This window comes from Falco rusticolus, chromosome 8 (genome assembly GCF_015220075.1).
Source record: "Falco rusticolus isolate bFalRus1 chromosome 8, bFalRus1.pri, whole genome shotgun sequence".
NCBI classification, from domain to species: domain Eukaryota; kingdom Metazoa; phylum Chordata; class Aves; order Falconiformes; family Falconidae; genus Falco; species Falco rusticolus.
In genome coordinates this window covers 35357307-35373716 of record NC_051194.1, presented here as the reverse complement: position 1 = coordinate 35373716, position 16410 = coordinate 35357307, and the positions used below count along the sequence as shown (strand labels likewise).

General features: G+C 45.8%; 1 protein-coding gene across 17 annotated transcripts in view; it reads right to left on the bottom strand.

Moving 5' to 3' along the window:
• Positions 1–1699: 1699 nt before the first annotated feature.
• CLASP1 (cytoplasmic linker associated protein 1) overlaps positions 1700–16410 on the bottom strand; it is a 185027-nt gene continuing 170316 nt past the window's right edge. For all 17 annotated transcript variants that reach the window (XM_037396473.1, XM_037396474.1, XM_037396476.1 and 14 more), the window contains 3 exons: positions 10485–10691; positions 7637–7753; positions 1700–5856 (listed from right to left, as the gene is read on the bottom strand). In XM_037396473.1, the coding sequence (XP_037252370.1) occupies positions 5770–5856; positions 7637–7753; positions 10485–10691 (411 nt within the window). In that variant the 3' untranslated portion in view covers positions 1700–5769. The remainder of the gene's footprint in view (positions 5857–7636; positions 7754–10484; positions 10692–16410) is intronic.

The window sequence follows — 16410 nt, the reverse complement described above, 5'->3', positions numbered from 1 at the left end:
CAGCTGCAGGGTATGGAGAGGTGCTCTCTTGGAGATGGAGCAGGTGAACACCCAGCCTCTTCAAGCCCAACCCTTGCTGCCTGGTGCTCCAGAAGGAAAGGAGACCTCCAGCCACGCCAGCAGCTCTCTGCATTGGTCTTGCACAAACTTCCAGAACAACCTATTTCTGTGTCTGTGGGATGTCCTTCTCCTCAGCCCCCACAAAGTTTTGCAAGGACTGACCATTTTAAGCACGTCAGTGAAACCCAGCTCCCTAGATCAGGTTGTCCAATACCGCATGTGCAATGCCTCAGACTTCAGAGCTTTTCTCAGTCCCTGAGGGCTGTAAGGCTAATTTAGGCCAGCATCTGGAGTTTGACAAGGCACAGATGAGATAATGCTCTATTCGTTCTCTCTTCCCTTTCTTATAACCACAGGTACCCAGCACTGCTAGAGAAAAAAACACATGGGAAGTGCTCTGGGAAGAAGCCAGGGTCACTGGGCAAGGGTGGACCTGCCCTCGTACTGCTTTGACACACGGCAGTCAAAAAAGACCCTGCCACCACAGGGGTGAGATGGTCCATCTGCAGCAGGGAGGGCAATCACTGCTCTTCACTCCCAGCTGGGCCCCTGACCCTCAATGCAGAGGGGTCCCTGGGCTGGCACGGGCAGCGCTGGGTGGCAGCCAGGAGTGCCAAGACAAAGGAGGCACCAGCGAGAGGTTCTGATGCTGTGAATGGTCTGCAGCTAAAAAAACTACCCCTTGTCTGAAACTTCCCAAACAACTTTGCAAACTTGTTCTGGCTCAGTAACTAGCTGGAGAGTAAAAAGGACAGATAAAATAATCTTGCAGGAGAAGAGAGGAAAGTCAGCTTAACTAGCAGTGCCTTATCCAGCATGGCCAGAACCGCTGTGTCCTGAATGCTGGTGCTCACACGCCGTGACACTCTCCACGTACTCTGTCTAGGAATATTCATGCCAATAGCTTCCCATAGGAAGCTCTCCTGACTCCCTTGCACCCACCACAAGGTATGTGAGGGCCTTTTACCTTGATGCTAAAGGAACAGCATCAAGGTAACAGTCATACCTTAGGGGATCCATTTCCCTACTGTAGAGCACAGCTTCACTGCAGGTTTTTAAGTTGTGATGAGCTATTACTCCCCCAGGATAACACACAAGCACTTGAGTGCTCAGGCTCCCTCACCACTTCAAATTCGATTTCTTTTGCCTTTTGGTACACAGAGACCCGTGCAGTTCCCAGCACCTCTTTCACCTGCCCAAACACTTCACCCAAATTTCTGCTGCCACGTATTCTAAAACCTCTGCAGTTCTCTTAACAAGCCTCCTAACACAGGCATCTTTTGTAGCCCTCACTCCGTGGCTTTGCATGAGACCATCAGCTTTCAAAACAGCATATGGCTCTCCAGTTTGCAACATCACAAGAATCCCCAAAAATCACGACTTCCCAAAAGCTTTTAAAAGCCAACAACCAAAGACCATCACCCCAAAAGACCAGCTGCCTGCTGGACCCGCACAGACTGGCACCTGTAGGAAACAGGGAGCCCACCACACACCCTCCAATTAATACATGAAAACACAGCAGCCAGGGCAGGAATAAGAGCAAATCCTTTACAAGCAAAGGCTGCTGAAGCAAGGACTGTGTTAGGTATGGAACCTACTTTAATATTTCTCCCCCCAAAAGAAACCAAACTTCCACTTATTCTAGGGCAAACTCAAAAGGTTTTATTTTTTTTTTTTTAGCAAATTCTATCACATAAATGTTAACAAAAAACATCTGTACAATTGCCATGATACACTCAAAAGTGAAACAAATAAGATATAAATACAGATATGGATGTAACATGACAAAAGCGGAAAAAATAGAAAAAAAAATACATGCGCATGAACACGGTGCCAACACAAGTAATCATGGCTGGCATTTTTCAGAGCGATTTTTACTTCCCATTTAAAACATTGTTAGCAACGTCCTGCAGTATACTACAAAGGTCTATTTTTCTGTCCCTTAATATGTAATATTATGCTTGATAAATAAAGGGGTGGGGAGAAAAGGTTTTGATGACAAAGATGCGAGTTACATTACTTATACAGGTTATTGGTAAGCTAGTAATAAGCAATAAAAAAAGACAGTCTCATATTGTATTGTAATCCAGGCAAGCACACATAGTGTACCTTAAGAAAGCCACATGCCTCGATATTTCTGCACTACATGAGAACTACAGTACGTAGACCTGTGGGGCGGATGGATCCAGTATTTGCCCATGCCCACGGAGCACTGGTGCAGCCAACGGCAGAAAAAACATCCATAATCTGAGATTTCGGCAACCTTGCAGCCAGGAGCCGCTGTCTGCTGAGAGTTTTCTCCCATTCAGACTTCTAAAGCATGGTGGGCAAAGAAAATACACTTTTTTTTTTCTTTTTCTTTTTTTAAAGGTAGGAAAAATTGAAGCCCTGCATAACGGGCAGCAAGAAAGAAACAAAAAAAAAAGGCAGCTGCAGTAGGTGGCTACTGCCAGGAGAATGTGAACACAAGCTTCACCGGCATGGTGAGGCACTGCCAGCATGCAGATCTTTCTCTGCAAGCATGCGTGGACACTGTGATTTGTAGCCAGAGAGACCTTTATGCTTCCTGAAAGAAAAAAGTGAATGATTGTACAGCTTGTTGAAGTCAGAACACTGGAGATCAGAGAGGTGACATTCAGAGCTAGCCCTTTGAGTACTTCAAAGGAAAAAAAAATTAAAAAACTGGGTCATGTTCAACATACTAAACAACCTTACTATGTACATTATACGCAATGATTTATAAATACCTAAGCAGAATGCTTTCTACTGTATACAGGTATAACACTTCTAGAGTACTCAAAGGATGAACAGTCCTCGACTGACTCACATAATGAAATTAAGTAGCACATTAATGAGCATCTGTTGACAAACAGAACTGAATCTGATTCAGAAAGTAAGGCCTGGTTCTACCATTTGCAGCCCCAAGTGTGCCAATAGCATCGGAAAACACAGGCTTGCTGCTGGAGCCACGGCAGGTCCACATGTCTTCCCAAGGCTGAGCTGTTAACTCCTACTGTAGCGTCAGCGTGCGCGCCAGGGTCAGTTCAGGGACGTTACAGTGCGTTCACTCTCAGTGCATACTAACAGCATTTTATAAAATATATAAAATCATTTGAGAAGGAATTCAATTCCTGGAGATCTGCTACAGTGTGCCATTCGGAAAAAAAAAAAAAAAAATCCCCAAAACCAAAACAAACAGCAAACTGTGATGGACCAAGCTCCATCACAGCTGGGAGGGACTAATCACCATCTGGTCAGCTATGCTGACCTTCTCAACCCCAGAACTGAAACACAAGATGCTGAACTGAGATGGGGAGAAAGAGAGGCATAAATACTAAGCAGTTAAGAGTACAAATTATATATATAAAAAAAAAGCCACCAACAAAAACCCAAACCCACTACTAAAAATTAAAACAAGACAGCTAACTGCTGCCAACAAGTCGGCTGCGTATTTCCTCAAAAGGGAAAATAAATGTGTTAAACTAAAATAATTTGAATCATTCAAAAATTAAAAAAGAATATCCTAACAAGCATACTGAAAGATGTTGAAGAGAAATGGTCCACAGGAACAGAGACACCAGCCATGCAGCAGCCAATCCTCCCTCCAGTGAGGATGGCTTTTCTGAGCCTGTGGAAAGACCCCGGGGAAATCCCACCCACCAGGATCGCATGGTTTCTCATGCCATGGCATTACTCATTGGAAAAGATGAAGGAACTAGCCCTGCAGCCAGCAAAAGCCTGGACACATCCTGATGAACTCAGGAGCAGGGCACCCCCTCTGCTCTCATGTGAGCAGGGAAAGGGACCAACAAGCTTTGCAACCCAATCCTGCACAGTCCCCACCAGCCCCAATCCCTCCTGAGCTAGGGAATGGCATGGGAGCTGGCACCAAGCATCACCTCCCAGCACAGCTGCTCGGGGCTGGGGCAGAGAGACACAGGAGTGAACTGGTGGAAAGGGAAGACAACAGGGCTTCACCCTCCCCATGGTGCTCTCCTGCTGCACTAATGGTAACACTCATGTTCTTGGTATGCTACCAGGGTGTCCCTTCAGCTCCCCAAAGGGGAAAAGGACAGAGCTGGAGAGAGACCGAGGCACCGAGAGCAGCCAGAGAGCACACATCCATCACCACCGCTAAGCTGTAAGCTGCAGGGTCCACCATACTCTTGTATCACTGGCACTGGGAGCAAAACCCCAGCTGTGATCCACTGCAGGTTCGGGGTGGACATGCCCACCAGCTAGGATCCAACCCGGGGCCAAACACAGCTCTAGCATCCTCCTGCTTCCCCCCCCTACAGGCAGAGGCAGGGGAAGCTCACCCTTTGCAAACAGAATGGTCGCCCTGTGGGAGAAGGTGCTGTGGGGTGTTTGACTGCAGCTGGTTTGGCTCTGACTTGGTCTGTGTCATCAGGCCACCAAAGGATTTGCCCTGCTGCACCCTCACCCAGAGTACCCTGCTGAGAGCGGAGCCCAGCAAGGGCCTTCCGCACCCCTCCGAAACGCAGGGCACCACGCAGGGCTGCGGTGAGGCTGGCCAGGAAGGAGGAGGTTTCTAAAGGCAGGTAACAGCACTGCAGGCTCTTCAGGCACAGGAGGAGCTGTGGCAGGCAACCAGCACTGTCCCAGCTGGCTCAGCAGGTGCTTCCATGGGGTCTTTCTGTTCTCTTTCAGACACCGTTTCTGCCCTCTGGGATGAAAATTTTACCCAAAGCCCAAAGGAGTTCTGGGGACAAAGCCACCAGTGGGCCAGGTCAGAGCAGCAGATCAGCTACAGACTTCTCAAGAAAAATGCAGCTAGCCTTTCAAGGCAGCACTGAGACACAGCCCTGCCAGCTGCCACTGCCCACCTGTGGACACACTCAGCGGCCACTCCAGCACCCACCCAGTGTCCCATTCGCAGGCATCAATCCCAGAATTGGGTCCCAGGTTCCCTTTAGGGAGTAACAAGTAACCTGGAGAGTCTCGAGTATATGAAAGAACTGAATGTGTTAGGAGGGGAGAAATATTTACACGGTCAATGAAAGGAGCAAAAGCCCAGCTGGATGGAGAGCAGTTACAGAGAAGTCAGCCCATCGGAGGTCTGTCAGAAGAACTATGTACAAAACCTCAGATGTTTAAGAAGAAACTACTTTTTCATTACTCACTTTGATACCTCTCAGTATTAAAGCATCCGAGGCTGGAATCACAGCCACATCCACAAAGACCTCCCCACAGAGAGCCCTGCACATTAGACAAGCTGCAACAGGGAGTACAAACAGGACCACAGGACTTGTAATAAGAAGAGAACCTAGCCAGCATGGCTGCAGCTGCAGGGAGAGAGCAGGTAACTAGCACACAGAAACCAAAACCGGGTATGAACTAAAGAAAAACGATTTGTTTGACCTTTACATGTGTCCGGGTTCTTGGACTCAGTTTTAGAACACTAACCTAAACATATTTCTGAGATTTCAGCAGGCTATACGAATATGTTTAAGTATGGCTTTCTGTTGTTCACTTTTAATGAAGACTGCAACACAGACCTTGTTTCCTTTACATTCAATACCAGTAAGATTCTACATAAAAGCTTTTAAGGGACTAAAATACTGATTGCAATAAATATCTGCATGGCCTCCTTGAGCTGATGGAGCGTGCCAGTGAAGAGTAGCAGAAAGGTCTCTGAGAGGCACCGTTGATTGCTTCTAAGTCTACACATATGTCCACATATCTCCATTAACTGTGCGTTGAAACATCTGAAGAGGAACTGCTGTTGCTGTTCGTGGTCTGGGCCCTCTTTATGTACAAGTTTAGTAGCTTCATCTGAAAGGAACAAACAAACATCAGAACAAGATGCTGGGAAAAACAGGCAGACAAAAGTCATCTGCAAATCTTAAAACTTGCATTCTGTGGTGAACTTAAGTTTTGAGCGAGCTGATGCTGGGCTCTCTGGAGGAAAAGCAGAAGCAAAGCTCAGCGTATGTCGGAATGGACAGATGCAGGAGGGTATGCCTAGTTCCACTGAAGTTACAGACAGATTTAAGTGATTTAGGAAAACCTCTTGTATTTCACTTCAGCAGCCATCAGTTCACAGATCTCAGTCCTGCAGCCTGCTCTGGGCAAGCAAGATTCCCACAGAGGTCAGTAGGGCTGCAGGCACACCGGCAGTCCAAGAGCCACGGTCCCTCCTAGGAAACAGCCTGAACTCTCCATGCTTTACAAAACATTCATTTTCAATGACACTTAAATATCTTCACTAACTTGGTACGTCTAGTGAAAATGCAGCTATTAGACTGCATACGCTTCCTTTACATGGGTTTGGGTTTTTTTTTGCCTTACCACCTTAGCTCCAGATCCTGCAATGACTCATGCACACATTTAACTTTAAACATGCAGGCAGTCTGCGTAAACCCAGAATTACTCACATGTTTATAGTTAGCTATGTGGTACAGTAAGTCCGTGGCACCTAGGATACTGGCATAATAAAGTTTCTGCAACTTTTTATAGGGGGATTTCCTAACTGCCCAAATATAATGAGGTAAACCTCAGCACCCATAGCTGTCTCTTTCCAGAGCAATTTGAAGGCACAAGTAATTTGTTAAAGGACAAGGCAACCCAATTCAGAAACAAAATCCAACTTCACTCTCAGGTTGTTTTGGCCTACACCACACTTCCTACCCAGGAAAGAAATTACTGCCTCAAAACAACAGAACAAAGCCTTCTGAACTAAGTAACTATTCACATGCAGAGATCTATTTCAGAAACAAAAATGCAGAATTCATCGTAAAATTGCCTAGAAATCTTGGGTACGATGACCTCAGGAGAAGAAATTTTGTGACAATTGCCTAGGCAGCTCTGAAAAGCAATCAATCAAACAAACACTGCCTGCTTCAAGACAAACTGCCAGCTCTTGTCTGAAGGACAGAGCTGAATTAAGGACTTGGCTTCCCTTGTAGTATCAGGTCAGAATTTGAGTTTTGCTGCTAACCTGACTCCAGGGCACAAAGACCTTTGAAGGGTCACTTGTGCTTGCTGGTGTCCCAGAAGGAAAGTGACACACCTGCCGTGCTATTAAAAGTGAAGGTTTACCTGCATTTCTATCACAACCTGCTGCTGAGAGAACCCGCTCTCCCACACATGCCAGCCATGCATTCCCACCACTCTTTGCACCAGATTGCCTGTGCAGTCGCAGAGAGGACTGAAAACTAATTAATTTGTATCGCAGATCTGGTTTTCAGCCAGAGCATCTAGCTGATCCAACTGCCTGCACGGTCACCTTCCTGGATGCAATGCTGAAGGGGCAAGGTAAACATGGCTGTAGCAGGAAGGACCCAGGCAGCGGCAGCTCGCAGTTACACAGGATCAAATACATCAGGAAACCAATCTCTGAACCCCATCAAAATTTTCTTAGTGGGATTTCAAATGCTCATACCGCTGAGCAAGTGCTATGCTGTCCTACTGGTGTTTGGCAGGGTGAGATAGGATTTAACAGTGTACAGAGAACTTGACACAGAACTACCGTGAAGCCACTGGTCTTGCTGCTAGTAGTGCAAACCGTTCAGCTGGCTATTATCAAAACCCCAGAGACACATCACTCTTGTACCTTGCTTCCCGTGAGCTGTGCAAGATGAGGTTTCAGTTCTTCTCCAATTACTGAATAAATTGCCACTAGGCAAAATACACTAGCTTTACGGACACTGCTCTCTGTATTATCATAACCCTAGGAAACAAGAAAAAAAGGTCAGAAGTCAAACAGCACTTGGCAACATCTTTCTAGAGCAATATACTAGAAAGCTGATGAACATTTTACAAATTTGGCTGACCTGACAGATCAACCGAAAGGCCCTGCTTGACGCAACAGTTTGCAGCCTGAATACTCAGAGCGAGAGAATACTATTCACCCACCTACATCCTCTTTGTTCCTTATATTATTGGTTATTAATATCACGTTACAAGTTATTTAATAACTTGTCTATAGCATTAAGCAAGAACACATAGTTTCTCAACACGAGCTTAGGACTCTTATCAAATATACACACTCCTGTGTCCAGTTCAGATGGCCATATGCTCTCCTGGATGGTCAGGACTTCTTGGAGAGGAGTCCTCGTGCTCCCAGCTTGCCTTCAGAAAAGTCTTAAACACGGCGCTGCACACCGAACTGCCTCTGTAACCTGGAGCTTCTTGATTATTTATCAGGTAGGAAATACCACAGAAAAGAAAGTGTTGAAAGATCCCTGTAGGTGTGCTGGATCTCTGGCAGCTTCAGGGGAGCTCGAGCTAGCCACCAGGTCACTCAGCAACTGGTGACATCAGTCCTGTACTCAGGCAGTGATTCATCACTAAGCAGCCATCTCATGAGGAATGCAGACATCACTTCAGCCTGCTGGACCCTGGCTCCTCCGGATGCAGGGTGACCTCTGCCGGGAAAGCTGGGAGCAGGGATGCAGTTGCGGAGACAAAGTACAGTCTAAAATGACAGTCTGAATCCTAAAGAGTACTGATCTTGAAAAGCAGACCTAGGTGAGCTCTGAGAAACACCAAGCTATTTGAGGAGTGAGGTGGAAAAAAGGCTGAGCCCAGGCCCACAGCAGGGGAACACCCACCCACAGAGACACAACCCACTGCTGGGAGGACAGCTGGGACACAGGGGTGTCTCTGCGGGTCCCAGCCCAAAGGACCCTGAACTCATCAGACGCCTCTGCTTGACCTCAGGTTTCCCTATGGGCCTGGCATTTCGCTCGTGTGCATCCCAAATCGCTCCTGTGGGGGCAGGCAGGTCCATGCGGTGCAGAGGGCTGTGTCCTGGCAGGCACTGGGCTGGTGCCTTGTACACACCAGTGGGACCATCACCCCACCTCTCCCTCTGCCAACGTGCTTGCAAGGCAGCAGCTGCTTCTTCTCCAGGCATTTAATAACAGAGCCCAACAGTCAGAGCACTTGATCAGGAGAGGGTATGGGCTCAAAGTTCCCTTCGGCCTGAGAGTACTGAGATGCAGAGCATGGGAGAGTGTCTCACGGCCCAGCTTTATCCCCCCAGCTCCATGGGAGCCAGGGCTCCACACCGGGACCAGAGCAAGCACCGTGACTCTCCCCAGCCAAAACCCTGTTTTTGCATGGAGATCCTCATCTGTCCACGGGGATCCTGCCCCTGGCTGTCAAGCTGCACGCTTGTGCTCACGCTGCTCTTGCCCAACGCTCCTCGCCTCCTCTTCACCACTCTGCCAGTGCCCTCGGCACGGTAAACAAGCACACGGGTGACTCCCTCTGCACACATTCCTTCAGCCAGAAGGATCCCCAAATACATCCCAAACGTGAGGAGTAGATTCTTGTGATCACTATGAGTTTCTAAGGTGAAGAAATATCACTGGCAAACTAGGCTCTGAAACAAGATCCATTTTAAGACACGGAAGCAACTAATAAAACAAGTATAACTGCGTTTTTAAAGGCATGCTGCTTCCAAACTCTTCCAGTGCATTGAAGCTCCACTGTTCAGATTGTTGTCTCCAACAATCATGGCTAAAAGCTTTTTACAAGTTGGGATCAATACAGAATTGTCCGATTCCCAGAAGCTGATTTAAGAAAAGAACTTCCAGAGCTGACACTACAAAGCTGGGATGAACGCTAGGATGCACAAGGGAAATTTCTGACTTTGCTCTTGTGCAACTTTTAATGCTCACAATGAGGAGGCTTCTTTATCCCAGTTCTCCACCGAAGTCTTACCCACCCAAACATGTCCTCCCTTTCACATTGACTGATTTGTTCCTGTCACGATCTCTCCCCAGTGAACACACACATGTTCCTCCTCCTTCATTGCTGCTATTTCCCCTCGTTTCCTTCTTGCTTGCAGCCTCATCCCAGCCGCTGGCACTACCAGCTGCTTGTGCAGAGAAACAGAAGACAACACTGCTACAGCCAGTGCTGAAAGCTAAATTCACAATGCAAGAGCAAGCCTTAGCACTGGGAAAAACACAGCTCCCCACCCAGCCTGAGAGGGTTATGAAAGGCTGAATGAAGTCAGCAAGTAGTTTGGTCCTGATTTCAGAGAGGAAAGAACCAGCCTGCCTGCTAGGATTCAAATTCAAGTGCCAAGTGCCAAGTACAATCAAAGCAAAGAACAGCTCAGCCAAATTAAAGGAGGCTGCAAGATATATTGTTTAGGATGTACTAAGAGAGCAGAAGATGTGGCTAATTCCTACTAAAATTTATTACACAGCTGCTACCAGCTTATCTAGGAGTCAGGCCAAGGTGTCTAATTGTGGAACATACACATAAAAATCTGAGTTTTCTTTGCCTTTAACAATAAAATCATCAAAAGCCCAAACAGAAAATCCTAGAGGGATTTACCAAAATGTGGCCCCAGAGGGTCCACCATTCTCTCTTAGGTCACAGATCTCACAAATTACTCAGTGGTGGTTTGTGCTCAGGAGCATTTGTGACATGTGATTCTGTACCTGTAACAATCCAGGAATGATATCAGGAAGGAGCTGATGCAACGATTCCTTGGAAATCCTCTCAATGACTTTCGTCTGCATTTTGATGGCAGCTAAATTAATTGGATAATCTGCAGTCTGAATGATGGGGCAAAGCACCTTGATGCATTGCTCAGGGTGGATGGAACTTGCCAAGGTGGAAGCAGCTTCTTCAGCAGCTCTGACAACCTGGAATGAAAGCAGAGCAAACCTTTATGTTAACGAGGTCACAATTCACAGCCAACACCACTGGTGTGTACTAGGAACGACTGCCAGGAAATGCTTGGGGATATTCATTAACAAATCTGCAGGAGGCTCTGTCAAGACACGACTGACTGAGAATTCACATCCTTTGCCTCCAGTGACATCTTTGTTCCAGCCAGTAGTAAGAAGTCCATCCTACCTAATGTAACTGTGTCAAAGCTGTGGTTAGTTTAAAAGAATCATCTGTCAACCAAGATAGATAGGTACTCCCATCCTAGGAGAGGCAGGAAGATGACATCTCTCCAGCCACTGCCAAAGAACCCAATTCCACCAGCTTAGACTTCATACAAAAATTCTCTCCTTAAACATTATAATGAATGACACCATTGCACCTCTCAGTAAGCATCTCACCCAAGCGCGTGGGTGCCCAAGCTGAGACACCCATACCTACACAGATGTGTCCTGTCATTGCCCAGGTGAACTATGCTGTAATCAAACCAGGCTACAGACACAGAACAGGCTTTAGGGTTTCCCTGACCAGGCAGCTGTGCTCTGAGCACATCTAACCCATTAAGGCAGCACTGGGGTCACTATAAAACATGGGAGAAAGAACAAGTGGAAACACTGATAGCATGCACCTTTTGCAGCTAGCCTACGCTGTAAAGCAGTCACGCAAAACCAGGGAGAATCTAAATTCAATACCACTCTTTCTCTAAGGGAAGGCGAATTCACAACTTTCACACTCTTCCCCAGCAGGTAGGACAGCTAGCTGAAAGAGGAAAGACCCGATTCTGGTCTCTCCTCCCATGAGAGTTTATTCATTTTGCATTCTGCAGTAATTGGATAAAAAAACAGGCTGGGAAGGCAGGTTTTCTTTTTTCAAGTGTCTGTGCTAATTGCCAGGCAACAAAATGAAGCTTCCCCTTGGTTGCACGCTTACTGGCCACAAATCACACACTCTTTGCTTCCCATGTTCCTCTTTCAGCACAAAAGATGGAGGATGCTTTCGCTCATTTTTTCTCACTCCCCTCTTCTCAGGGCTTACTTTTAAAGCAGGGTAAAATCCTGAGTGGACAGAGACTTAAATCCGACACCTCAACTCTAAGAAGAAAGAAGCATTCACAAATCCTCATGCTTAGGATCTCCCAGCTAGCCCCTAACTGAGCCCAGGAGCGTTCATACAGCCTTTCAAGGCACCCCCTCTTTCGTGACTGCGCAGGAAGCTCAGATGCCTAGCCCCAGTTCTCCAACTCATCCCAAAGCTCAACTACCTCAGGTTGTCTGAGGTCAATGCTTTGAAACCAGCACTAGGAAATCTGTGCAAGGCAATCCACAAAAAAGCAAATAAATCAAACCACAGGTCTCCCATCACTTTGACTGAAGCCATAGCTGCTGGATTCTCCTTGTTCCCCTCTTCCACACACTGTCATGGTATCAGACTCAAGGATTTCTATTTGACTAAGGCAACCCATGGAGAGATGTAGTTCTAGAAAAGACTGAAAGTGAGCTTTCATTATTTTTAAGTAACTACTGTGGATAATGCATGAGCCAGGAGTATCTGGAAGTTTATCTCAGTCCTTACTAGGACAAGAATGTCTCCCTACCTGGACTACAAAACATTTTCCAGAAAGTTTTAACTGATTTTTAAGATCGCAGCAATGAATAGTGACCAGAAGAGATCACCTCCATCTACAAAGCCTGCTTCACCCACAGTCTTAGCATCACAGCCACACGGTTATCATTAATCTTCCACTCATGCTGACAGCTACGCCCCTGAAACAGGAATGACCACAAGATACCTATATCCCCAGGAAATAACAGTAAAACTCCACCACCTGGCATTCTCTAAAGAAAACCCAACAGTGAATGTGTTCTCAGATACTACATGTAGTACGAGTATTGCATGCAGGCAAGGTACAGGCAGGATGGTGAAGCAGACCTGAGACCTTGACCGCTTCTGTATCAGTGCCGTATTTACAGAAGAAAAGCTGTCAAACTGCTCCATCTACTTCAGACCTTTCTCAGCATTTAATTACAATACTAAAACATATTCCAAGAAGAATGGTAATCCACAATGTGGTCAATATTCAAAGAATTTCATCCTGAAAGATCTGTGAATGAGTAACCAAGCAGAACAGAATGCTTGTTTTCCCACTTCTAGCAAATTTTCCCTCTTCCAGCTATTTCTTTCCTAATTCCTCTTCAATTTCACATGAGAAGCAGGAAAGTTTATTTTTTTCCACATAAGCTAGTGCTTGCTTCTAAGCTAGTACCACGTGATTTTGTTGGGAAAGGAGAGGAACACCCTAGTTAAAGGAAACCTAATGCCATGCTTTGGTACCACGGTGTTGAATTGCTGGCATGGATGAAGTCAGGAGCTCCCAGGAGGTCTCCTTTAAAGGAATTCCTTCTTGGCACCACAGCTTTTGACATTTGCTTTCCCAGTGCTGAAACGCTGCTACCATCAAGCTTTCCACAAACAATGCAGTAGGCTTACAGAGAGTCCAGATATCTTGTAATGAGTTTAACAACATTCACAAGCAAGTCACTAGCTAAAAAAACCCCAACTCTAACTATTTGGACACAGGCTGCTTGGAGATGTTGCAAAGCAAAATCCCAGATACTGTTAATAAATGTTTTCACACACCCTCTGAAAGAAAAGCTTGCACATGTATCACGACTCACTAAAACAAAAAAAAAGTTTAATTTTTTTTTAAGACCTTAAAACCCCTTGGCATCCTACTTGATAAGAAAGCAACACTATTACAGTATGTACAGTATGCATCTATGGACAGACTCTGATCTCAAATATACTACTGTAAACTCCAAACAGTAGCGTAGGTAAAAATTCATCCTATTTGCATACAGGTTACCATGCACATCAAGTTGCAGGTACGAGGCAAGTGCATGAGAGAAAACCGTTTTTTAAAAGTCTATTAACCAATTGCAAGCACAAGGAGTTAAGACAGTTGTAATTTTTCACAAAACAAGCGAGGGTTCAAATAGCAACAACGGTCATACATATATTGCACATCATATGGTCAGCAAGAAAAGTTGTGAAGGTGCAGGATTTATTTATGTCCCTGCAAATCCTCTTTTCAGCAAAGCTGCCCATTTCTAGCAAGGATCTGGCTACATTTACACAGCAGTTGAGTATTTCACATCATTTCTCCCTGAATTGTCCTCCCTCTGAATACAGAGGGCTGTATTACATATGTCCAGTATGCTTCCTGCTGATATTAGCTTGTAAATGTGACAACACCAGGGAGACTGGAGAATTCCAAGTCTTCCAAGAGCACATCTGGCAGACAACATCTGCATCTAAGCCACACTACAGCAAAACCCCTAAGCTTATGTTTACCTTTAATAACAGCTGAAGTCTCATTGACAATGAAATTCAAGCATGTGCTTACACGTTTGCTTGAATCAGAGCCTCTGCAGGTAACTAGCTCCAGGCCCTGGCTCCCTTGGAAAGGACAGGCAGGGGACAGGGTGTAGGAGGGGGTAGGGCAATACCAGCTGAGAGTGAGCCAAAAAGACAAGCTCATCCCCGCCGGCACAGAAAGCTGAATGCCACCGTTCTGCAATGCAAATACCAGACCATACCAAAAGGTCTTTCCTTCGGCTCTGGCAGAACAAAACATTCAGCCACCCAGACTGACTCTGCATCCCACAAGGGAAAGCATGGCTCTGAATGCTTACACAGCAGCTTAGAGTCCTGCTCGCCTGGTAATGCCAGAGAAAGCAGCAGCATTCCCACACAGAGGAAAATGAATTATCAAAAGATACAAACTGCCAGGTCATTTGGCAACAAGAACATACAATTATAGCAGAGTTTAGCAAAGATATTTTGCCATGAGGCATAACACTTCTGTCTTGCAAATTACACATACCATACAATATCAAAAAATCAAGTATCTTTTTTAACCGGGGCTTTAACCTGACCAGCAGAGTGAGACAACCTTAAAAGGAGTGAGAGAAACAAGCATCAAGCAACATCTTCCGTCTTCGGAGGCAAGATCAACAGGTACATGATGGGAAGTGACAGGAATGGCTCATACTAAACAGCAGACACCAAAAAAAAGTAGTGGCCATGAAATGCATCCTTTAAAATTGATTAAAAGAAAGGGTGCTGTTCACTACATGCTCAGACTGGAGAACTCATTGGTGCCAGAGGATTAAAAATTAGACAGATTTACTGAAGAAAAAACAAAGGGCAAAACACATGGAGGTGCAGACAGTACCATTATCTTGGGAAGGCTGTAAGCTTCAGACAGCTGGAAGGAGGGAGGATACCCACAGGGAAGCATCATTGCATGGTTGCTTCTTGCTAGTCAGTTAGGTAGAGTATCAAGTGAAGCAAACTTTTTGTCTGACCTAATATAATTATTCTCAGTGATCTTAGAAATATGAAAGAAAACTAGCAAAGCCATCAGATGATGACGGCAATTGGAAGCAGCAAGTTCAAAAGGGTGGCTATGAAGCAAGATGTGCAAGACTAGAGCACGCCTGCAGTGTTTTAAGAACACAGACACTAAGCTCTGTATAAAGTATGTCACAAACATACCTCCCAGTAAAAGCTTAGAGCAAACCACGACTTGAACTGGATAGCTCGACATTATTCAACACAGGGCAGGTAGCCTAAGAATGCAGATCAAAAAGATAGCACTTTGCCTTAAAAGAAGCAGGTTTTTCTCCTTTCCAAAGGCTTACCTTATTCTCTACATGCTAGAGACTAGATTCAGCCTGACTTCTGCTGGCATAATATCAGCTGTGTTTGCTGGTGGGTTCCTTGAAAGATATCTGCAGTGCATTAAAGACCTTTTCAGTGAGCCTCCCGAAAGAGAAAAGTTGTTGTATTTCCACCCAGTTTGCTTTAGGGAAGGAGCCATTTCACGAGCACAAAGCACAGGTAAGGCTGTTCACCTCTAACGATGTCTTCCTTAATGTTATAAAGGAGTAAGCTTCAAAGTAACAGGTTAGGGGTCCCACAAACATGCACAAGAAATGCTTTCCAATTTCAATGGGAGGGGATATGCTGATGTGCAGTATTAGAACAGCGTGATCCAAACAGCCACCTGCCACAGATCCCTTCCTTTTCACAGAAAAGCTCACTGGCAGCATCAGTGTTCTACAGAATTTGCTAGACAAACTTTGGATGACAAGTCCCACTGTTTACTTGGTTCACAGTGCACTGCAGCCACGGGACCTTGATCGCTTAAGACAGCCAGAACCAAGACCCCATTTCTTCTGCATAATTTCTTCTGCTCAGCTATTACTCTCAGCACATTACAGATGTTGCTTGCTGCCCGATGGCTGCAGGAAGCAGCTTGTCTGTGGTAATCTGCTCTTGGTCAGTATGCAGCAGCTTTCTAAAGGGTTTTGAAGGTTTCATTTTTGCTTTGAAGTGACATAAACTATGGGCAAATAAGTTAAGAAAATTACATGTCCTGACTCACCTAAGGCAGAACATGCCAGGTTCATAGGCTGCATAGGGCATCGGTGTAACACGCTGGGATATCAGCAGAGCAGCACCTGCATACCTACATGAGAGCTGTGCGTAGGACTGTAAGATGGAGTACTTTGCCACAATTGCTAGTTGCACCACCCCTGCAGAAAGTCGTAGAGGATGAGGCAGTGTAGGTAAACCCCAGTGAAAACTCACGAGGCTTTGTACACTATTATGAAGCCCGTAGAGTGCCAG